The sequence below is a fragment of the Liolophura sinensis genome, chromosome 13 (assembly GCF_032854445.1).
Source record: "Liolophura sinensis isolate JHLJ2023 chromosome 13, CUHK_Ljap_v2, whole genome shotgun sequence".
Classification (NCBI taxonomy): Eukaryota; Metazoa; Mollusca; class Polyplacophora; order Chitonida; family Chitonidae; genus Liolophura; species Liolophura sinensis.
In genome coordinates, this window is record NC_088307.1 from 22708702 (window position 1) to 22727373 (window position 18672).

Genomic DNA, 18672 nt, shown 5'->3' on the forward strand with positions numbered 1-18672 from the left:
ACTTCCCAGTCACCAAATCGGTTATACAACAACTAAAAAGGTATTGCAAATACTCTTCTTGCATCTTTTGTACTGTTTTCCGTTAAATTACAAGGAACGACAATATAACAAGGGGTGAATACCAAAACATTAAACTGCTCACCGTAAATGGGGCTTTGCACGGTGAACCGGTGACATGAATTTTTACAAACGCTCCAGTGGTAAATAGCAAAGATTATCTATGGATTAAGAGTATATAATAATATTTTATCTATATATACGTTAGATGCTATGATTTTTTAGATGTTTCTTATGGATTTAATATAATTCTTTGTTTAATCCAAGATGTGGTTTGGAGCCTCAGTTCCTCGGAAATGACGTTCAATTACGCATGCGTCATACAAATTCCATGGCGGTATTTGTGGGTGACAGAAGAGCGTCGTTGGTGATATGATATTTGTTTATGTTTTATCTATCATTTTATTTTTCGAGGTAAGTTGGTGTCATTAATGTAAAGACTGAAGTTCCCGGTCCGCGTCCCTATTTTGGGAGTAAGTTATTTTGCCACTTTTCCGTTTAAACCGCAAAGTTTGATGTTGCGGTTGTTGTAAAATTCGCTTCGTGACTTGACTCGTTGCCGTGGGAGTTGCTATTTGGTAGCTGATATGAGGTACCTGTGACAGACCAAACAACAGATTGATATCTTATCGCAAGCAAAATGCCCATGTCATGTTCTCGAATTGTTTTCTTTCCTCCAAGGCATTGATTTTATTCGAACCAAATAAATGGATCGATTACAAAAGTACGATACCACTAAAGCAAATACTATTTTAAGTATATTGCTGCGGTCTACGCCTACCCCTGTATTAGAAGATCCCTGCATCATTACGAGATTACACTAAAGTCTGACATTTAGGTTTGCCAAAATTTTGCTCTCCTAAGGATGGCCCCAGTCCAGAGTGCACTACCTTTAGAAAGCTTATGCAGTTATATAGGAATGTTGAGGCCGTCAGTACATCCGTTCTCCTAGAACATCACCAGGGAACCGCTTTGGTGCTCTGATTAATAGTTAGCACTTTCACCTCGATGTCGAGAGAACTGATATCAAACCTGAGCAGGTCATATCAAAGACTGAAATAAATAAATAAATGAGCACAGGTATATTATCCTTTTTAGAGGTCATGCTTGTCTTTTTTGGCCTGTGTGAAAATCAGCATATACATGTATTGAGTTTACTTTACTGATTCAGACTTATTCAGTTCTATGATCCTCTTTCATTGTTCGTGAGACTTGGTGTAAAGTTCTTGACTGTACATTGGCCAAGTCTTGCATTCAGTACAAGCCTTTTATCATAGACTAATATGGCATAGTGACCTGGAAAAGTTGTTTAGTCCAAAGTCCAAACACTTCGGTTCCTCATTCCACGAAACTGATCCAGTGTTCTGGGTTTTGAGTTTGATGTTTAACCTATTCAGTTAAATGTATCACTTTGAGACATGTAATGTATGTGTCATTGTAAGGTACAGTGTAATTCTTCAACCTTTTCGCTCGTCGTCATATGACTGAAAAATTGTTAAGTAGAACGTTAAACCCCTAGCATTCACTGACTCGACCTTCTTGCATGTTTGCAAGGTTTCTATTCATGCATATTCAGAAGGCATTATTACCCACTGACTGATAAAATTACACTTTTTCTGAAGCTCTAACACTGGCCAATCAAACTTCATTTGTGGAAAGGTGGAGAAATTGGGGTATATACATATATAAGCAAGTGTAAGTACATCACTGATTTCCATTTTTTTTTGTCAATAGGTTTGTTATACACTTTTCATACAAGTGTGTAGATATTGATGATATCATGACGGACCAGAAACAAAGATGACATCAGAAAATACTGGAGATGTTGACGGAGAGGAGAGGCCTGCGGAAATTTCTATCGTTACTCAAACCTCACCATTTTCTACACCAAGAAGTGGGCGGAAAAAGAAAAAAGGAGCCCTCGCAAAACTCGCTGAGAAAAAACGTCGTGCACAAGCAGGCCTATCAGATGTAGAAAGTAATTATGGGTCTCTGGTGTCACTGCAACCTGATGTTGATATTAATGGACTTGACCAGAATCATGAGGTTTCAGCTTTTAGCAAGGGTGGTATCTCAGAACACTTAAGTGATGACTTAAGAAGGCAAGAAAATGAAGCACTGTCTTCAGTTTGGAAGCAGTCATCCGATGTCGCACCTGCGATAAAACCTCGGTTGTCACTAAGCAATCCCCGAAGTCATGCTGCAGAGGATTTTAGTTCAGGCAAAATTAATTCTAGAACTTCGGCGACTGAAGCCAGCGATCCATCCAGTACACCTCTGTACAAACTGAGAGCCTTGAAAATGACACCCTCACGATCAAGTTCAGTCGAATCACTGAAAAATAGCCCATTTTCACCTCGTCCACCTATGACTCCAAGAAAAACCCCACCGGACTCTCCACAAAAAGACCAACAAGACAGAGACACTTCTGTAGAAAGAGTGGGCAGTACTAGATTGAATGATGCTAGTCTTGATCAAAAAAGATTCATCAAAGCAGATAAGACTGTGCTTGGTAGCGATTTACCCAACTCTGACATTGTCATCTTAAACAATCAAAAACCAGACACCCACAGTTTTGTTCAGCAAAAGAAGACATTAACGTCATCCGTGGCACCTGAAAAAAGAACGATTACCAGTGGTAACACAACAGCCACGAATGAACATTTTGACTCAGTTGATTCAAGCAGTGCACAGCATATGGACACTGCCTCAGAGTTGGAGTTACAAGGTGTGTCAAATGAGTATCATAAAATTTTGGAGAAAAATACCTTAGAAAGAGATACTAGACAAGCCAGTAGTAGTTTGTGGGGTGGTTTGTCTGCGAGGACTGGTAGACTCACCCCTTTGTCACCTAAACACCCCCCACCGCCACTCTCAGCGGACTATTCCTCCAGAGCGCTCAGAACTGCCAACAGAACAGACTCCGGATTCCAGATGCAGAAATTTTTGGGGCATGCAATGGGACAGCTAAGAGGGAGTAAAGGCAGTGATACTATTGGCCATTCAGAAACTTCTACTAGTGCACTTCCTTTGATAACTACCAAAGAGGCCAAAACAAGGTACATGTACATAAATATATATATAACTGAAGGACAATGTTATTTATTTATTCAATTTGATTTATTTGATTTGTGTTTCACACCATACTCAAGAATATTTCACTATACAAAAGCGGCCACCATTATGGTGGGAGGAAAGTTCACAGGGCATGAACACAAAACCTTGCCCTGCTCCCAGTAGCCTGTTTATTCTGTTTGCTTTTGGCTGTTTAAAGATTGTCTTTGCAGGGTGTAAACTGACTTGTGCCGCGATATATATATATATATATATATATATATATATATATATATATATATATATATATATATAACCAAACTATTTGATGTTCCAAAAAATGTTAATAATTATCCTTTTAATCCATAATTTTTATTAAATCTATGACGATAATTCTGCAGGACAGGGGCCGGTTGTTCAAAGAGGTATTAAAAATTAAACTAGACTTCAGTCTTAATACATGTACCGGTCTTGGCTTTATACAACAGTAAGGGCATTTTAGTCCAGACTAAAATTAATATGAATACGCTATTGAACAACTGGGCCTGGGACGTACATGTAAACTTGTCAACATTTCTAGAGTATAGGGTTAGCCAGGGAGGTGACTCATTGTCTTTGAGACGGGGCCTCCGTGGCTCAGTCGGTTAGCGTGCTAGCGCAGCGTAATGACCCAGGAGTCTCTCACCAATGCGGTCGCTGTGAGTTCAAGTCCAGCTCATGCTGGCTTCTTCTCCGGCCGTACGTGGGAAGGTATGCCAGCAACCTGGTCGTGGATTTCCCCCGGGCTCTGCCTGGTTTCCTCCAACCGTAATGCTGGCCGCCGTCGTATAAGTGAAATATCCTTGAGCACGGCGTAAAAGACCAATCAAATAAATAAATAAATAAAATAACGTTGTCTTTGAGACACCATATTCGCACAAAATGAACATGGTAGAGTTAGGGAATATGTGGCCAATTGGAAATGAGACACCATAATGTCAGATTCTGGCTAAATCTATGTTTAGGAGAGAATAGGAAGTCTTTGTTAAAATCAAACCAAGGACATGTAGTTGGCAGTCTGTGTATTAATCTAATAGGAGCATAATGAATTAATAATATGATCAAATTTATTTTATTTCCATTTTTCCAAGGAGTTACTTACTGGGCAGTATTAACAATAACTCCGCCTTGTTAGGTGCTGAAGAACTAGACAGGTATTTTCCTGACCGCAAGCTCCATATCTTCGTGGGGTCGTGGAATATGGCAGAAATGAAGGTAAGGCCAACACAAGAATGAAAATTTCTGGTGAGAAATTTATTTATTTATTTATTTGATTGGTTTTTTACGCCATACTCAAGAATATTTTACTCATACGAAGGCAATCAACATTATGGTGGGAGGAAATCGGGCACAGCCCTGGGGGAACTCACGACCATCCGTAGGTTGCTGGAAGGTGAGAAATAACCTTAAAAATACAAATATGCTTTTCAAATATCTTTCAACATTTACAATGCACTGAAATGCTACTTTTATCACCTTATGTGAAAAAAAAATAATATACGTTACTTGTTTAGGATGGGAAAGACATCAACAGGTTTTCGATTTTTGCTGTTCTCCTCTCCATGCGGACACTTGCATGGTCAGAGCATCCTTTTCTGTACTTAACATTTTGATGTTTTTGCCTTCCAGATTGATTAGCTGTGAATAAATCAACTGAGATACAACATTTCCAAATTTTTAAAATTCAAGTGGTCTGCTTACTCTAAATAGTACCTACTTTTTGCCATGGTACAGTATTTGATTAATTGTTTTGAAAAAGTCAAATAAAGGCCTCCAAACATGCCAAATTCCTGGGTACATCCTTGCTTTACAAGATGAGTACATTAAGTAATTCATATATTCTTGAGAACGGCATAAAAACACCTATCATATTAATAATCAATAAATTAGATAAATGAATTGAATTTTCTGTTGTATGTCATTCTCACGAACACAAATTTATCTGTCTCCATGCATGCACCAGGCAGGTGCAGATGTATACAGTATTTACACTGCTGCCTCACTGGAATATCAAGCCAAAGACACCACAGAAGACATCACACTTTAATCGACACCAATTTTATTTTGTGTTTTACTGTTGAGTGCATACTAAAAAAATTTGTTTTTCGTTATTTTTCAGGACTGTTCTCTTCCTATAGACGACTTTCTTCTACCCGATAGCTCTGATTTTGTACAGGATATTTATGTCATAGGGACACAGGAGAATAGTGCTAACAAGTAAGTGGTCAACTGATACTTGGTAATATGCTTGTTGAAGTCATTGAGGAGCAGAGGAGAATAGTGCTAGCAAGTAAGTGGTCATCTGATACTTGGTAATATGCTTGTTGAAGTCATTGAGGAGCGGAGGAGAATAGTGCTAACAAGTAAGTGGTCAACTGATAGTTGGTAATATGTTTGTTGAAGTCAATGAGGAGAACAGGGGAATAGTGCTAACGGTGTTTAGAAACCGGTTGAATAAATAAATAAAGTGTAGATTTATATGCTTGTTATGAAGTATATTTTGATCTTTCCTTTTCACAGGAAGGAGTGGGAAATTCGGATGCAGGAAACACTCGGCCCCTCCCATGTTTTATTTCACTCAGCTACCCATGGTGCTCTGCATCTGGCTGTCTTCATACGGCGGGATCTCATCTGGTTCTGCTCAGGTCAGTGTAATAATTATTCTAAGTATTCAATTCAGTTTAAATTTTTGTTTCATGGGCGGAATGAGTCCTTTTGTTCAATGTCGGAGAAAGACATAAATATGTAAGTAAAACTGAAAAATCATCTAATTTTTGGGGAAATTTGGGTTTTTTTCAGCAATTGTTTCTGATAAAGAAATATATCTGGAATATGAAAGTCTTGAAAAAGAGGAAAATCATCAAAAACATAAAGATCAGATAAAATAAACAGAGGGATTTTTAATTTCATTTTTTTAGTATGCACTCAACAGTAAAACACAAAATAAAATTGGTGTCGATTAAAGTGTGATGTCTTCTGTGGTGTCTTTGGCTTGATATTCCAGTGAGGCAGCAGTGTAAATACTGTATACATCTGCACCTGCCTGGTGCATGCATGGAGACACATTTTGTCTATAACCAAACTACATGTACATGTAATTTTTAAAGCGACATTGACCCACTAACTATGCTTGTGAAATACAAAATAACTGTGTACCCTTTGTGTAACACTGCTTTATTTTTTTCTGTGCATAGTTCCAGAGTTCCGATGTTGTCAGTACTAGAGCTGTCACCATGGTAAAAACGAAAGGAGCTGTGGCAATTTCATTTACGTTTTTTTGGAACAAGTCTTCTGTTCATTAACTCGCATTTTACATGTAAGTCACGTTTGGAGCACATTAGTAGAGAGCTCGAAGAAGAAGTTTTTGTCTTTGCCAAACAGATGTCCCCACCATTTCTTAATCATTGGGGGAGTGAAGAACTGAAGATGTTATGCAGTTTTGTCAGCTTATGTGAACTGTTGTTGTTGTTGATGGGCACACAGTCTTCTTAATCATGGGTTACATTTTATAATTAATTCATTTGAAAATCCAATTTGAGGACCAATTTAAAGAAAGGGGAGCTCAAACTGTGTTCATTCAGATTGGCCTAGTTTTATGGTAAAGGTGTTTTTCTTTTCAATTTGGCCTGAATGCCACCGGACCATGAGAGGTGTGCACACAGCTTCTCCTTTTACACCTCAAAAATTTGATGAATTTAGTCATCTCTTTACTTCATTTGCAGGTGATGACTCGAGGATGAAAGACAGGATTGTAGATTATAAAAAGATAATTCGAGAATTAAAGCTTTCAAAAAAGTCTGCATCTTCATCTCCAAACTCTGCCAGCCAAGGTAGGTATGCTTGACAGTGTCTTTGTTTCTCATTGAAGAATGTTTCTGAGAAGAGTTTTGGAAGTTCATAAGAAAAAGAGTATATGAAGAGACTGAGAAAAGCACAAGTTAGGTGTACAATAAAGTCACTCATTGGTGATATTGGGCCTTGTGCAAGTGACTGAAGTGACCGTGAAACGCGCAACTTAGGTATAAAATGAAGTCACTCATTGGTGATATTGGGCCTTGTGCAAGTGACTGAAGTGACCGTGAAACGCACAAGTTAGGTGTAAAATAAAGTCACTCATTGGTGATATTGGGCCTTGTGCAAGTGACAGAAGTGACCGTGAAACGTGCAACTAGGTATAAAATGAAGTCACTCATTGGTGATATTGGGCCTTGTGCAAATGACTGAAGTGACCGTGAAACGCACAAGTTAGGTGTAAAATAAAGTCACTCATTGGTGATATTGGGCCTTGTGCAAGTGACTGAAATGACCGTGAAACCCACAACTTAGGTGTAAAATAAAGTCACTCATTGGTGATATTGGGCCTTGTGCAAGTGACTGAAGTGACCGTGAAACGCACAAGTTAGGTGTAATATAAAGTCACTCATTGGTGATATTGGGCCTTGTGCAAGTGACTGAAATGACCGTGAAACGCGCAACTTAGGTATAAAATGAAGTCACTCATTGGTGATATTGGGCCTTGTGCAAGTGACTGAAGTGACTGAAGTGACCGTGAAACGCACAACTTAGGTGTAAAATAAAGTCACTCATTGGTGATATTGGGCCTTGTGCAAGTGACTGAAGTGACTGTGAAACCCACAAGTTAGGTGTAAAATAAAGTCACTCATTGGTGATATTGGGCCTTGTGCAAGTGACTGAAGTGACTGTGAAACGCACAACTTAGGTATAAATAAAGTCACTCATTGGTGATATTGGGGCTTGTGCAAGTGACTGAAGTGACTGTGAAACCCACAACTTGGGTATAAAAGAAAGTCACTATTTGGTGATATTGGGCCTTGTGCAAGTGACTGAAGTGACTGTGAAACCCACAACTTAGGTATAAAATAAAGTCACTCATTGGTGATATTGGGCCTTGTGCAAGTGACTGAAGTGACTGTGAAACCCACAACTTAGGTATAAAATAAAGTCACTCATTGGTGACATTGGGCGTTGTTCAAGTGACTGAAGTGACTGTGAAACGCACAACTTAGGTATAAAATGAAGGTCACTCATTGGTGATATTGGGCCTTGTGCAAGTGACTGAAGTGACTGTGAAACCCACAACTTAGGTATAAATAAAGTCACTCATTGGTGACATTGGGCGTTGTTCAAGTGACTGAAGTGACTTTGAAACACACAATTAGGTATAAAAAAAAGTCACTCATTGGTGATAATGGGCCTTGTGCATTCTGTGACAAATTTTAACATAAGCATCTTTATCACATGTGACAAAATGTTCTATGATAAATAACACACCTTTTTATCTGACGTTGCCCATCGCCTGGCACTGTAATTTCACATGTTTGCCAGCATATTCTGAAGGTATTCTGTATAGACTGATAAAGTTATACTTTTTGTGAAGCCCTGAAATTGGCCAATTCAAATATAATTATAAATGTGCATTAATTCCACTGAAAGTTGCTCTTTCATATGCGCAAAGGTTGAAGAATTAGGGTGCATGGTCTGATAATTCTGCCACACTGACATTAATGAACCAATCTGACTTTGTCCTTGGTATAATGCATGGTCTGATAATTCTGCCACACTGACATTAATGAACCAATCTGACTTTGTCCTTGGTATAATGCACGGTCTGATAATTCTGTCACATTGACATTAATGAACAATTGACTTTGTCCTTGGTATAATGCACGGTCTGACAATTCTGCCACACTGACATAAATGAACCAATTGACTTTGTCCTTGGTATAATGCATGGTCTGATAATTCTGCCACACTGACATTAATGAACCAATCTGACTTTGTCCTTGTATAATGCACGGTCTGATAATTCTGTTACACAGACATTAATGAACCAATCTGACTTTGTCCTTGGTATTATGCGTGATCTGATAATTCTGCCAAACTGACATTAATGAACCAATCTGACTTTGTCCTTGGTATAATGCACGATCTGATAATTCTGTCACACTGACATTAATGAACCAATTGACTTTGTCCAAGGTATAATGCATGGTCCTGATAATTCTGCTACACTTCTGACAATAATGAAACATATTTGACTTTGTCCTTGGATTAGCATGTGCTTTCAAGATTTGTTGCATTCAGTAAATTGGATTAGCATTGCTAAAGGCATAATACATGCCATAATAGTTGAATTGGACTTAAAATAGAAAGAAAACTTCCAGTGCTGTAGCATATTGAAACCAATGACATAAGGGTCAGGTTTTTGCCACTTAACACACAAAGATTCCTGATATAAATTCATTCACAGAATGGACCTTGAAACAAAAAATTTCAGGCAAAAAATATGAATGGGCCTCACCAAAGCACCATAGAACCTGATGTTTGAAAGCATTTCACTTTATAGATCGAAAAATTAAAGAAAAAAAAACACAGCTTTAACTTGGCCTTTGTTAATATTATGCAGTAAGTGTACTGTAATTCTTGCAGCTATGCAATTAGCCTAATTCCTCAATCTTTCACATATGAATGACCAACTTACAGTGCATTTTGTGCACATTTTTTAATTTGATTTTAGAGACAAAACTACATTGGCTGGATCAGCCAATTTCAGGGCTTCACATAAAGTATATTTTATCAGTCAACACAGATTGTTGCCTTGAGAATATCTTTGAATAAACACCCTGCAAACCTGAGAAAAGCTTGAAGAATTGCAGAGTATATAATAGTCCATGTACACACCCACATTTATGATATGTATCTGACGCATTAAAATATTCACGATTTTTTCCTTTCTCCAGTTGACATCACCAAGAAGTTTGACGCAGTATTCTGGTGCGGGGATTTGAACTTCCGCATCTCAAGGAAACGAGATCATGTGGAGGATATTCTAGAGTTCGGAACGTCCCAAGTGTACCCAAATTATGAGAAACTTATTGCATCTGATCAGCTAACTAACTGCATTAATGATGGTAAGATTTACTGAAGCTGTTAATGGTATATACAACCATATACATCAGCCTAGACCAGCCTCAGTGGTGCTTGGGTTTATTTCAGAATTGAGCATGAATCTAGTTGTGCAACAATCCTATTGTAATTTTGAAAACATTTAATAGGGGTTAAAATCACAAACAGAACCCAATCGACAGCTATGACCTGAACCAGCAATACCCCGGCTGTGCATCTGTAGGCTGTTTAAAACAGGGTCGCTTTAAATTAAAAAAAACTTTAAAGAGTTTTGAATGTAAGTGATATAGTACACCTACCCAACAGTTCAAGGAGTGGAAGAAATATTCTTCCAGTATGTCCAGTTTCCAAGAAAGCTATTTATCACTTGAGCCTTCATCACCAAAGTCCAGGACTTTTATCTGCCATTGGCTGCTGCGTAGACTATTATGTGGAAAATACCTTGGATACTAAAGAGCTAGAGTAATGTAGACTCGCGATAATGGAGACGTGCTAAAACTGTTTTCAAGATGAAGTTTCACTAAACTTTTACTGGGTTAAAACAAATCAAAAAAATATGTAATGCAGGTTTAAGATACCATGAATGGTAGTCTTTCAGTGGACATTAGTCAGGTGTTACCTTTCACTTTTATAATGGTTGTTGGGTCATAATTGGAAGAAACCAGGTGGACATGTGTAATTAACAACACTTTGTCAGGTACCTGACAAGCCTTTATTCTTAAAGCCGACTAAGTGATCAAGAGATGGATTCATCTAATTTAAAGCCGACCAAGTGATTAAGAGATAGATTCACCTGGCTTAAAGCCGACCAAGTGATTAAGAGATAAATTCACCTGGCTTAAAGCCAACCAAGTGATTAAGAGATGGACTCACCTGACTTTAAGCCGACCAAGTGATTAAGAGATGGTTGCACATGACTTCAAGCTGATCAAGTGATTAAGAGGTGGATTCACCTGACTTAATGCCAAACAAGTGATTAAGAGATGGATTCATCTGATTTAAAGCAGATCAAGTGATTAAGAGGTGGGTTCAAGCCATTTACTTCACTGGTCAAAAGTCAGTTGGCTGCATAGAGCCTAACACATTTGAGACTGAGCCAGTGAGATGACCTCTTATGAGTATTTGTGTTCCATTTTAATAGTATGTGTGTTATTGTAATTGATATATAATGTCTTTTTTTGTTATTCCTCCTCTTTCAGGGCAGATTTTCTTAGGCTTTCAAGAAGGGCGCATTGGCTTTCAGCCCCACCTACAAGTTTGACATCAACAGTGACAAATACGACACATCACATAAACTGAGGATTCCATCATACACAGTGAGTTATGGAGTTTGTTCTCTTCATTTTTGATACAACTTCAAACACAGTGCCAACTGAACCCAATTGGATTAGATTTATCTCACCCCCTGGCAATTCTTTGGTTAAAACGGATAAAATTATGTAAAATACCCTTACACAGGAAAACAAAATATCGTGCAAGTTTAATTACAACCATTTTTTTCTTCTTTCTAATAAAGGATCGAGTGTTATTCCGCTCCAAGAAGAAGAACTCTATCAGCTGTGTATTGTATGATGCTGTCATGACCATACGTGCGTCGGATCACAGGCCTGTGTTCGGGCTGTTTGAAACAGCCTTACGACCAGGACGGGACAAGTGAGTGCTTTAAGTGACTTAATGAATTGAAACTTTAATGCTGCCTACAAGGTACTTTTGTTTCATTTTCACTTTCACTTTCACAACAAGGCACTTTTGCTTTCACTTTCACAAGATGCTTTTGCTTTCTCTCAAGTTAACAAAGTTAACAGCCTCTATTGCCTAGGATTATCCATCTGGAAATCCATGTGAATATTGGACGCCTTTTCCCGTATATTAACAGCAGGCCAATGCAGTTTCCCACAGACCAATAACTGTTGCACTTCCAATTACACAAAGATATTTTTGGCTTAAGTAAAATTTTGAAAGGCGATTTAGACCTTTGTTATGGAGTGTAAAATATCAACACGATTGTCAGGTACCTGAAGGTTGAAGGTTGGTGGTTTGCCCTGGACACTCTGATTGCTTTGGCCACCCTTAAACCTGACAGGACAACACGAAACTTAAAAATTCCTCAGCACAAAATGAAAAAGAAACAAAATATTTTAAATTGAATAATTGAAATTTTTTGTTCAGGACAAGAGATCTGCCTTTGATCCATTGTCAATCCAGATGTGCATGTAAACAGTATTTAAGATTTAAGATGAGTAAATTAAGGTCAGTACTAACTTGTTTGTTTCTCTGTGTTTCAGCATACCACTGGCAGCGGGTCAGTTTGACAGATCTGTCTATGTAGAAGGTAAGGTAACACCCTACAGTCAAATCATGTTGTTATCCCTTGTCTTGTGTGTTTGCTTACTGAGCTGTGTGGTGTGTTTTGAACAGTGTGATTACACAATCAGATCAATAAGTCATTGCTGGATGTCCACCTAGCCCTTATATATCCCCTGATGTGACCCACACTCACTTGATGTGGTCCACCCCGCGTTGGTACTGCCCACCCTGCACTGATGTGGCAAACTCTGCCCTGATATGGCCTACCCTCCTCTTATCTGACCCGCCCTGACCTGATCTTACCCACATTGTTCTGATGTGACGCAGCCTGCCTCAATGTGATCTGACCCTGATCTCCCCTGATCTGACCCACCCTCCCCGGTCTGTCTCGCATTGCGTGTTTCACACTTCCCTGATGTTGATGTGGCCCACCCTCCCCTGATATGACTTGCATTTATCTGATGTGTCCCACCCTGCCTTGATGTGACACACCCTGACCTGGTCGGACTCACATTGCTCTGATGTGACCCACCCTGCCTTGATGTGGCCCACCCTGTCTTGATATGACCCACCCTGACCCGATCTGACTCATATTGCTCTGATGTGACTTACCCTGCCTTGATGTGACCCACCCTGTCTTGATGTGACCCACCCTGTCTCGATGTCACCCCCACCCTGTCTTGAGGTGACCCACCCTGCCTCGATGTGACCCATCCTGACCTGATCTGATCCACCCTGTCTTGATGTGACCTACACTGCCCTGATAAAGCATACTTTGCCCTGATGTGGCCCATCCTAACCTGATGTAGGCCACTCTGCTATGATGTTGGCCACTCTGCTGTGATGTTGGCCACTTTGCTCTGATGAGGGCCACTCAGCTCTGATGAGGGCCACCCAGCACTGATGAGGGCCACTCAGCTCTGTTGAGGGCCACTCAGCTCCAATGAGGGCCACCCAGCTCTGATGAGGGCCACCCAGGACTGATGAGGACCACCTAGCACTGATGAGGGCCACCTAGCACTGATGAGGGCCACTCAGCTCTGTTTAGGGCCACCCGATCTGATAAGGGCCACCGAGGATTGAGGAGGGCCACCTAGCCCTGACCTGGCCCACCCTGTCCATACGTTTATAATTAAAATTCGTTTTTTTAAATGTACACACGTCTGGTCTGCCTCAGTTAGGGTTTTTGTTGAGGTTGAATCTGGAGGCCTTGAAATAAAACAGAAACATTGTGGAACAACTCCAGTTTACATCTATAGATATAAATTTGTAATCTTTCTGTTCTCTGCTCATTGTGTGATTAAATTTTCTTCTCTATTTATGTGCAGCGAACAGAAGACGAGCCTTACACAGAGCAGCCCTTTCCAAGAAATCCAGCACCATTTGTAGTCTCCAGTAACCATAGTATCAATGAGTGTTTATTTAGGACTACTGTATTCATTATTCCTAGAAGGCTGTGTTTGACAGGACCTTGTGGGCAACCTTACTGCAGTTTTATGTAAAACGTTTTTATTTCACAATATATCCTGTTTAATTTCTTTGTGTCAGAAACTGCAACACTCACCCAACCTCCAATGAATCAACTAGGACAAATTCTGTTACCATGCCAGCCAACTCTTGTTTAAGACGCTTGGTACATGTACATGTGTGCCCTCATTCAACAACCTTTTTGCATATGAAAGAGCAACTTTCAGTGCAATTTATGCACATTTATAATTAGGTTTTGGAAACATAACCACATTTCTGGAATTGGCCACTTTGATGGCTTCATAAAAAGTATGATTTTATCAGTCTACACAGAATGCCTTCATAATATGCTTGAATACACACCTTGCAAACATGCAACAAGGTTGAAGAATTACAGTAGACAGTTTGAACATCAGTGTCTATGCTCAAGTACTCGCATATTTTGTGTCCAAGACACTCTTAGATTTTTGTCCCACTTTTCCCTCTTCCTGTTATCCACACTTTGTTTTTTTTAGTCACATTCTTTGAGTTACCCCTGAAGCAAGAAGCAAGTAATTTGTTGTCAGGTACAAGAAATGTATTTTACAGTTTTGCCAGATCTTAAAAATGAGTTCCACATGGTAAGATTGAAAACTTTCCTATACTAGTGAATAAAATAATAATTTTTTTGTTTATTAAGTCAACCAAAACCCTCACAACTGATAGACATGGGTGCTTAACAAAATGTCTTGTGTGCCAAGTGTACTGAGTTTGAGATAAAGTTACGAAAAATTTTTGGTATTCTGGGCATCGAATTGGCTAAACGATGATGCATGGACGTGTGCAAGAAAATTCATGTTTTTGCTGGCATAATGGCAGCTTCCAAGCTTAAATAGGTAGACTTGTGTGGTGGAATTATTCCAGTTTCAGTAGAAATTAAGTTGGAATATTAAAATGAAAGGAAAGAAACCTTATGCACCAGAGCTAATACCACGGCTCAAAACAATTCACACTGAATATTTAACTCCTTTAACTAAAGAATCCTCCAAAAAAGAAAATCTCCAAACATAAAGCAAAAAAAATACAGATGTGATGTCATGAGTACCTTCTGTATGGGTCCCAACATGCCACCTTAGAATCTGGTGGTGAAATTTTTTTATCTAAAAATCCTAAAAAGATAAATCAAACTATTTTTCTGGACAGTGTTGCATGATCTTTCATGATCTGACAAATTCCCTCACATTGCTATTTTCTTTAATGCCGATCAGTCATGGTGTTTGATCATTACACTGTACATGTAACTTCATAGCTGTTGTTAAAGTTACGGGTTATGGCTCTTTACTTGAAGTTTAGAAGCTCTCAGACTTTGATACTTATTCAACAAAATGAAATCCAAATTTCTTGTTACTTGCATAAGGACAACAAAAAAAATATAACAATTTCATCTTTGTGGAAAATCAGAAACTTTCCTTAAAATGAATACCATGTCAGGTGCATGGTTTTTGGAAAGTCTGATTTAAAATAAGTCTGAAACTGGTGGCAAACTGAATCTAATATTGAACTTTGATGAAGTTCATGATTAGCCATTCTGATTCATTATGGTGCCATCATTGCAATCAAACTTGTGACAAAAACTGGGATTCTGCAAAATTGAACATGCTACACATAAAAAATTCATCTTTGTGATTATTGTGTTTTCCCCAGAAAATGTGGAAACTGTCAGAATTGTGTGAAAAGCTCAAAATGTACAGTGTTGCGATTGTGTAAAAATACAAAAATGTATAGTTTTCCAATGTTGTGAAAAATACACAAATACATAGTTATGGAATTGTGCAAAAATGATAAATGTATAGTTTTGCAATTGTGTGAAAAATCAAAGATGTACAGTTTTGCTATTGTATTAAATTGCAAAGATGTGCATTTTTGCGGTTGCGTGAAAATGCAAAGATGTATAGTTTTGCAATCGTATAAAAAATACAACGATGTACAGTTTTGCGATTGTGTGAAAAGGTCAAGATAATAGCTGGTACTGTCAATCTGTCAGTGGAGCTAATAACATAATTAGTTCTGTCAATGGAATGTTATGTTTGATGACCGTTACCTCTGATCAGCCCATTGTTTTTGTTACTGTTTGAGCGTTTTCATCATTTTTCTTTTTTATTCCTTGGGTTATTATGCTTACAAATGTTTGTGCTGTAACAGGGTATATGGCTAAGTAAGGAACCAGTAATTTTACAGCTCAAGAAATTGACAGCTGTTTGTAATTGCTCAAATATTGAACAGGGGTCCTCTCTAGCCCAGTGTTTAGCGTGCTAGTGCAGTTCGTCCTGCCTTGCTGTCCAGCGGAATATGGAAATCTCAGGTAATGGATAGTCATGGATTTCCCCTGGGCTCCGCCTGATTTCTTCCTAACATTAAAAACAGGAAGCAAGATATGTTAATTTGAGGGTTAATGTTAAGTTTTGGTTAAGTGTTGTTCACAAGAATGTGATAAAATCAGGAGAAATAAGAAATGGTTTACAATGATGTTTAAAGGAAATGGCAGCAAAGAAATCCTTTCAAAAGATTAAGTAGTATTTTAGTATTTCCTGAGATGTTAGATAATTGAAAGATGCTCCAGTAGGGCATTAAAAGTTCATCAATAAATAGAGTGAGTGCGTGCTTGGGGTTTAACGTCGTACTTAACAATTTTTCAGTCATTTGATGACGAAGGAGTCCTTAGAGTGTATGTAATGTGCCTCCTTGTTGCAGGACCAATTTCCACCGCTCTTTTATCTAGTGCTGCTTCGTTGACGACTAACCAGAGGCAAATGAGCCGCCACATCTGTGCCATGATACTGATTCGGGTCAACCAGTCATTGCACTTCCCCTTTAATGCTAAACGGCAAGCGAAGAAGCGACAACCTCCTCTTTCAAGGTCTTAGGTGTGACCCGACCCAGGAATGAACCTAGATCTACCGCCCCCGAAGCGGACATTCTACAAACTGAGCTATCGGGGCCGGTCCAACAATAAATAGAAGATTTTACATAGTGAAGGTTGAATACCATTGCCGTTTGAATGAGAGGGGGAAGATAACCCATGAAATGCTGTGTCATTTCCACCTTTCACGAGAACAATATGGTAACGATATTCAACCTTTTGCTGTGCAATTTTCTTCGTATATATAGGCCTACTGGTAACTTATATGTTCACAATATGATTTTGTGTAACTGAACAGGTAAATCAACATTTTGAGGCTTTAAGCCTGCACATGGTTAGCGTGTCACATGCTATTTACAGATTATAGTCTTGGCTCGGTACGTTGATAATGGCATATGCTGTGTAAGATATACACTAGTAATCAGTAATTTTGCACTGGTCAGCTTCACCCGTGGTATTGTGTAAGATATCATTAAAACTATAATGCTAGTGTTCGACAAATCAGTCATGTACATCCGTATTTGTGTGGAATCTTTCTGTGATAATCAAAGTGTGTTGTTTAGGGGCTAACTATTATGTGAAGAAACACAGGTCTTGCCAGCCTGTAAGGACCAATCATGTGACAACAATGGTGAATAATGTCACACGATTGGCTAGGCTAGGCTGGCAACAAATATTAGTGTTTTCGCATAATCATAAACATATATCTGTTTTGTTTTACTGATTAATGAGAAATTTAAGAAAAAAATGTGATGAATTTGTTATGAAATGGCTCTCATTCTTACTTGTACATGTTAAAATGTGCCAGTCAGGAGTACCGTAAAGAAGTCCCTTTTAGACATTGTTTGACAGGGATTTTGCATAGTTTTAAATAAAATCTAGTAAATGGCAGCAGTTATACATCAGTATAGCAAGCATGTTGTCTTTTGTTTTTTGTGTGAGTTTACTATTGTTTTTTACATATATAGTGTTATTTGCTATCACTATAGCCTCTCAACAAATGGATTATGAGTTTGAATGGAGGTACATTCAGATATTTAAGATCACAGTGACAGTGTGCTAATTATAAAAGCGAAATAACATTTCGTTGTCAAATCATCATTAAGGTGTTATGTTTGAATCCATTTCTCACACTGACAGGCAGATCTTTGACAAGTTGTATTGTTTGCCTGGTTTCCTACATACTTTAACCATACACTCGTCCTGTATGTAACACAACTCCAATTAGAATCGAGTGAGTGAGTGAGTGCTTGGGGTTTAACGTCGTACTCATCAATTTTTCAGTCATATGACGACGAAGGAATCCTTAGGGTGCATGTATGTGTAATGTGCCTCCTTGTTGCAGGACGGATTTCCACCCCTCACTGAGACGACTTACCGAAGGCAAGTAAGCCGCCCCGCACAAGCCATTATACTGATACGGGTCAACCAGTCGTTGCACTATCCCCTTCATGCTGAACGCCAAGCGAGGAAGTTACAACTTCCTCTTTTAAAGTCTTAGGTTTGACTCGATCAAGGATAGATCCTGGATCGACCGGTCCCAAAGCGAACGCTCAATTAGAATCGAAGCTTTAGTTGTAGTGCTGCCTTGGAGGAATGCAATGCCAAAGGCATGACACCCCATGCATCCAGTGATATTATACTGACACGCTATACGTGTTATAATGAGCCAAGTCAGACTTGAAACGGCCAGGATCCGGTTGTTTGAAAGTGTATTAGCTAATACAGGTATAAAGTCATATTTTCTATTCAAATTGTTAGCCAATGCAGCTCGATCTCTAAAGTCAAAGTATAACGGCAGCAATTTTAGGTCATATTAAATATATTATTACACAAAATTTTGTTAGGCTAAGTACAAAATTGAAGACTTGACTTCAAGTTAAATCTGGTATTAAGTTTTAAACGAGTACTGAACAATTGGG

The 18672-nt window shown here is 38.7% G+C and overlaps 1 protein-coding gene across 1 annotated transcript; it reads left to right on the forward strand.

Annotated features, from left to right (window-relative positions):
* The first annotated feature begins 1806 nt into the window (after positions 1-1806).
* Positions 1807-16239, forward strand: LOC135480324 (phosphatidylinositol polyphosphate 5-phosphatase type IV-like). The gene is given in 13 exon segments (XM_064760144.1): positions 1807-3116; positions 4242-4365; positions 5270-5367; positions 5671-5799; positions 6353-6422; positions 6424-6466; positions 6873-6980; positions 9912-10082; positions 11277-11320; positions 11322-11393; positions 11594-11730; positions 12363-12409; positions 13713-16239. Coding segments are annotated over 13 exon segments (2373 nt in total). The 5' UTR covers positions 1807-1857; the 3' UTR covers positions 13784-16239.
* The last annotated feature ends 2433 nt before the right edge of the window (positions 16240-18672 follow it).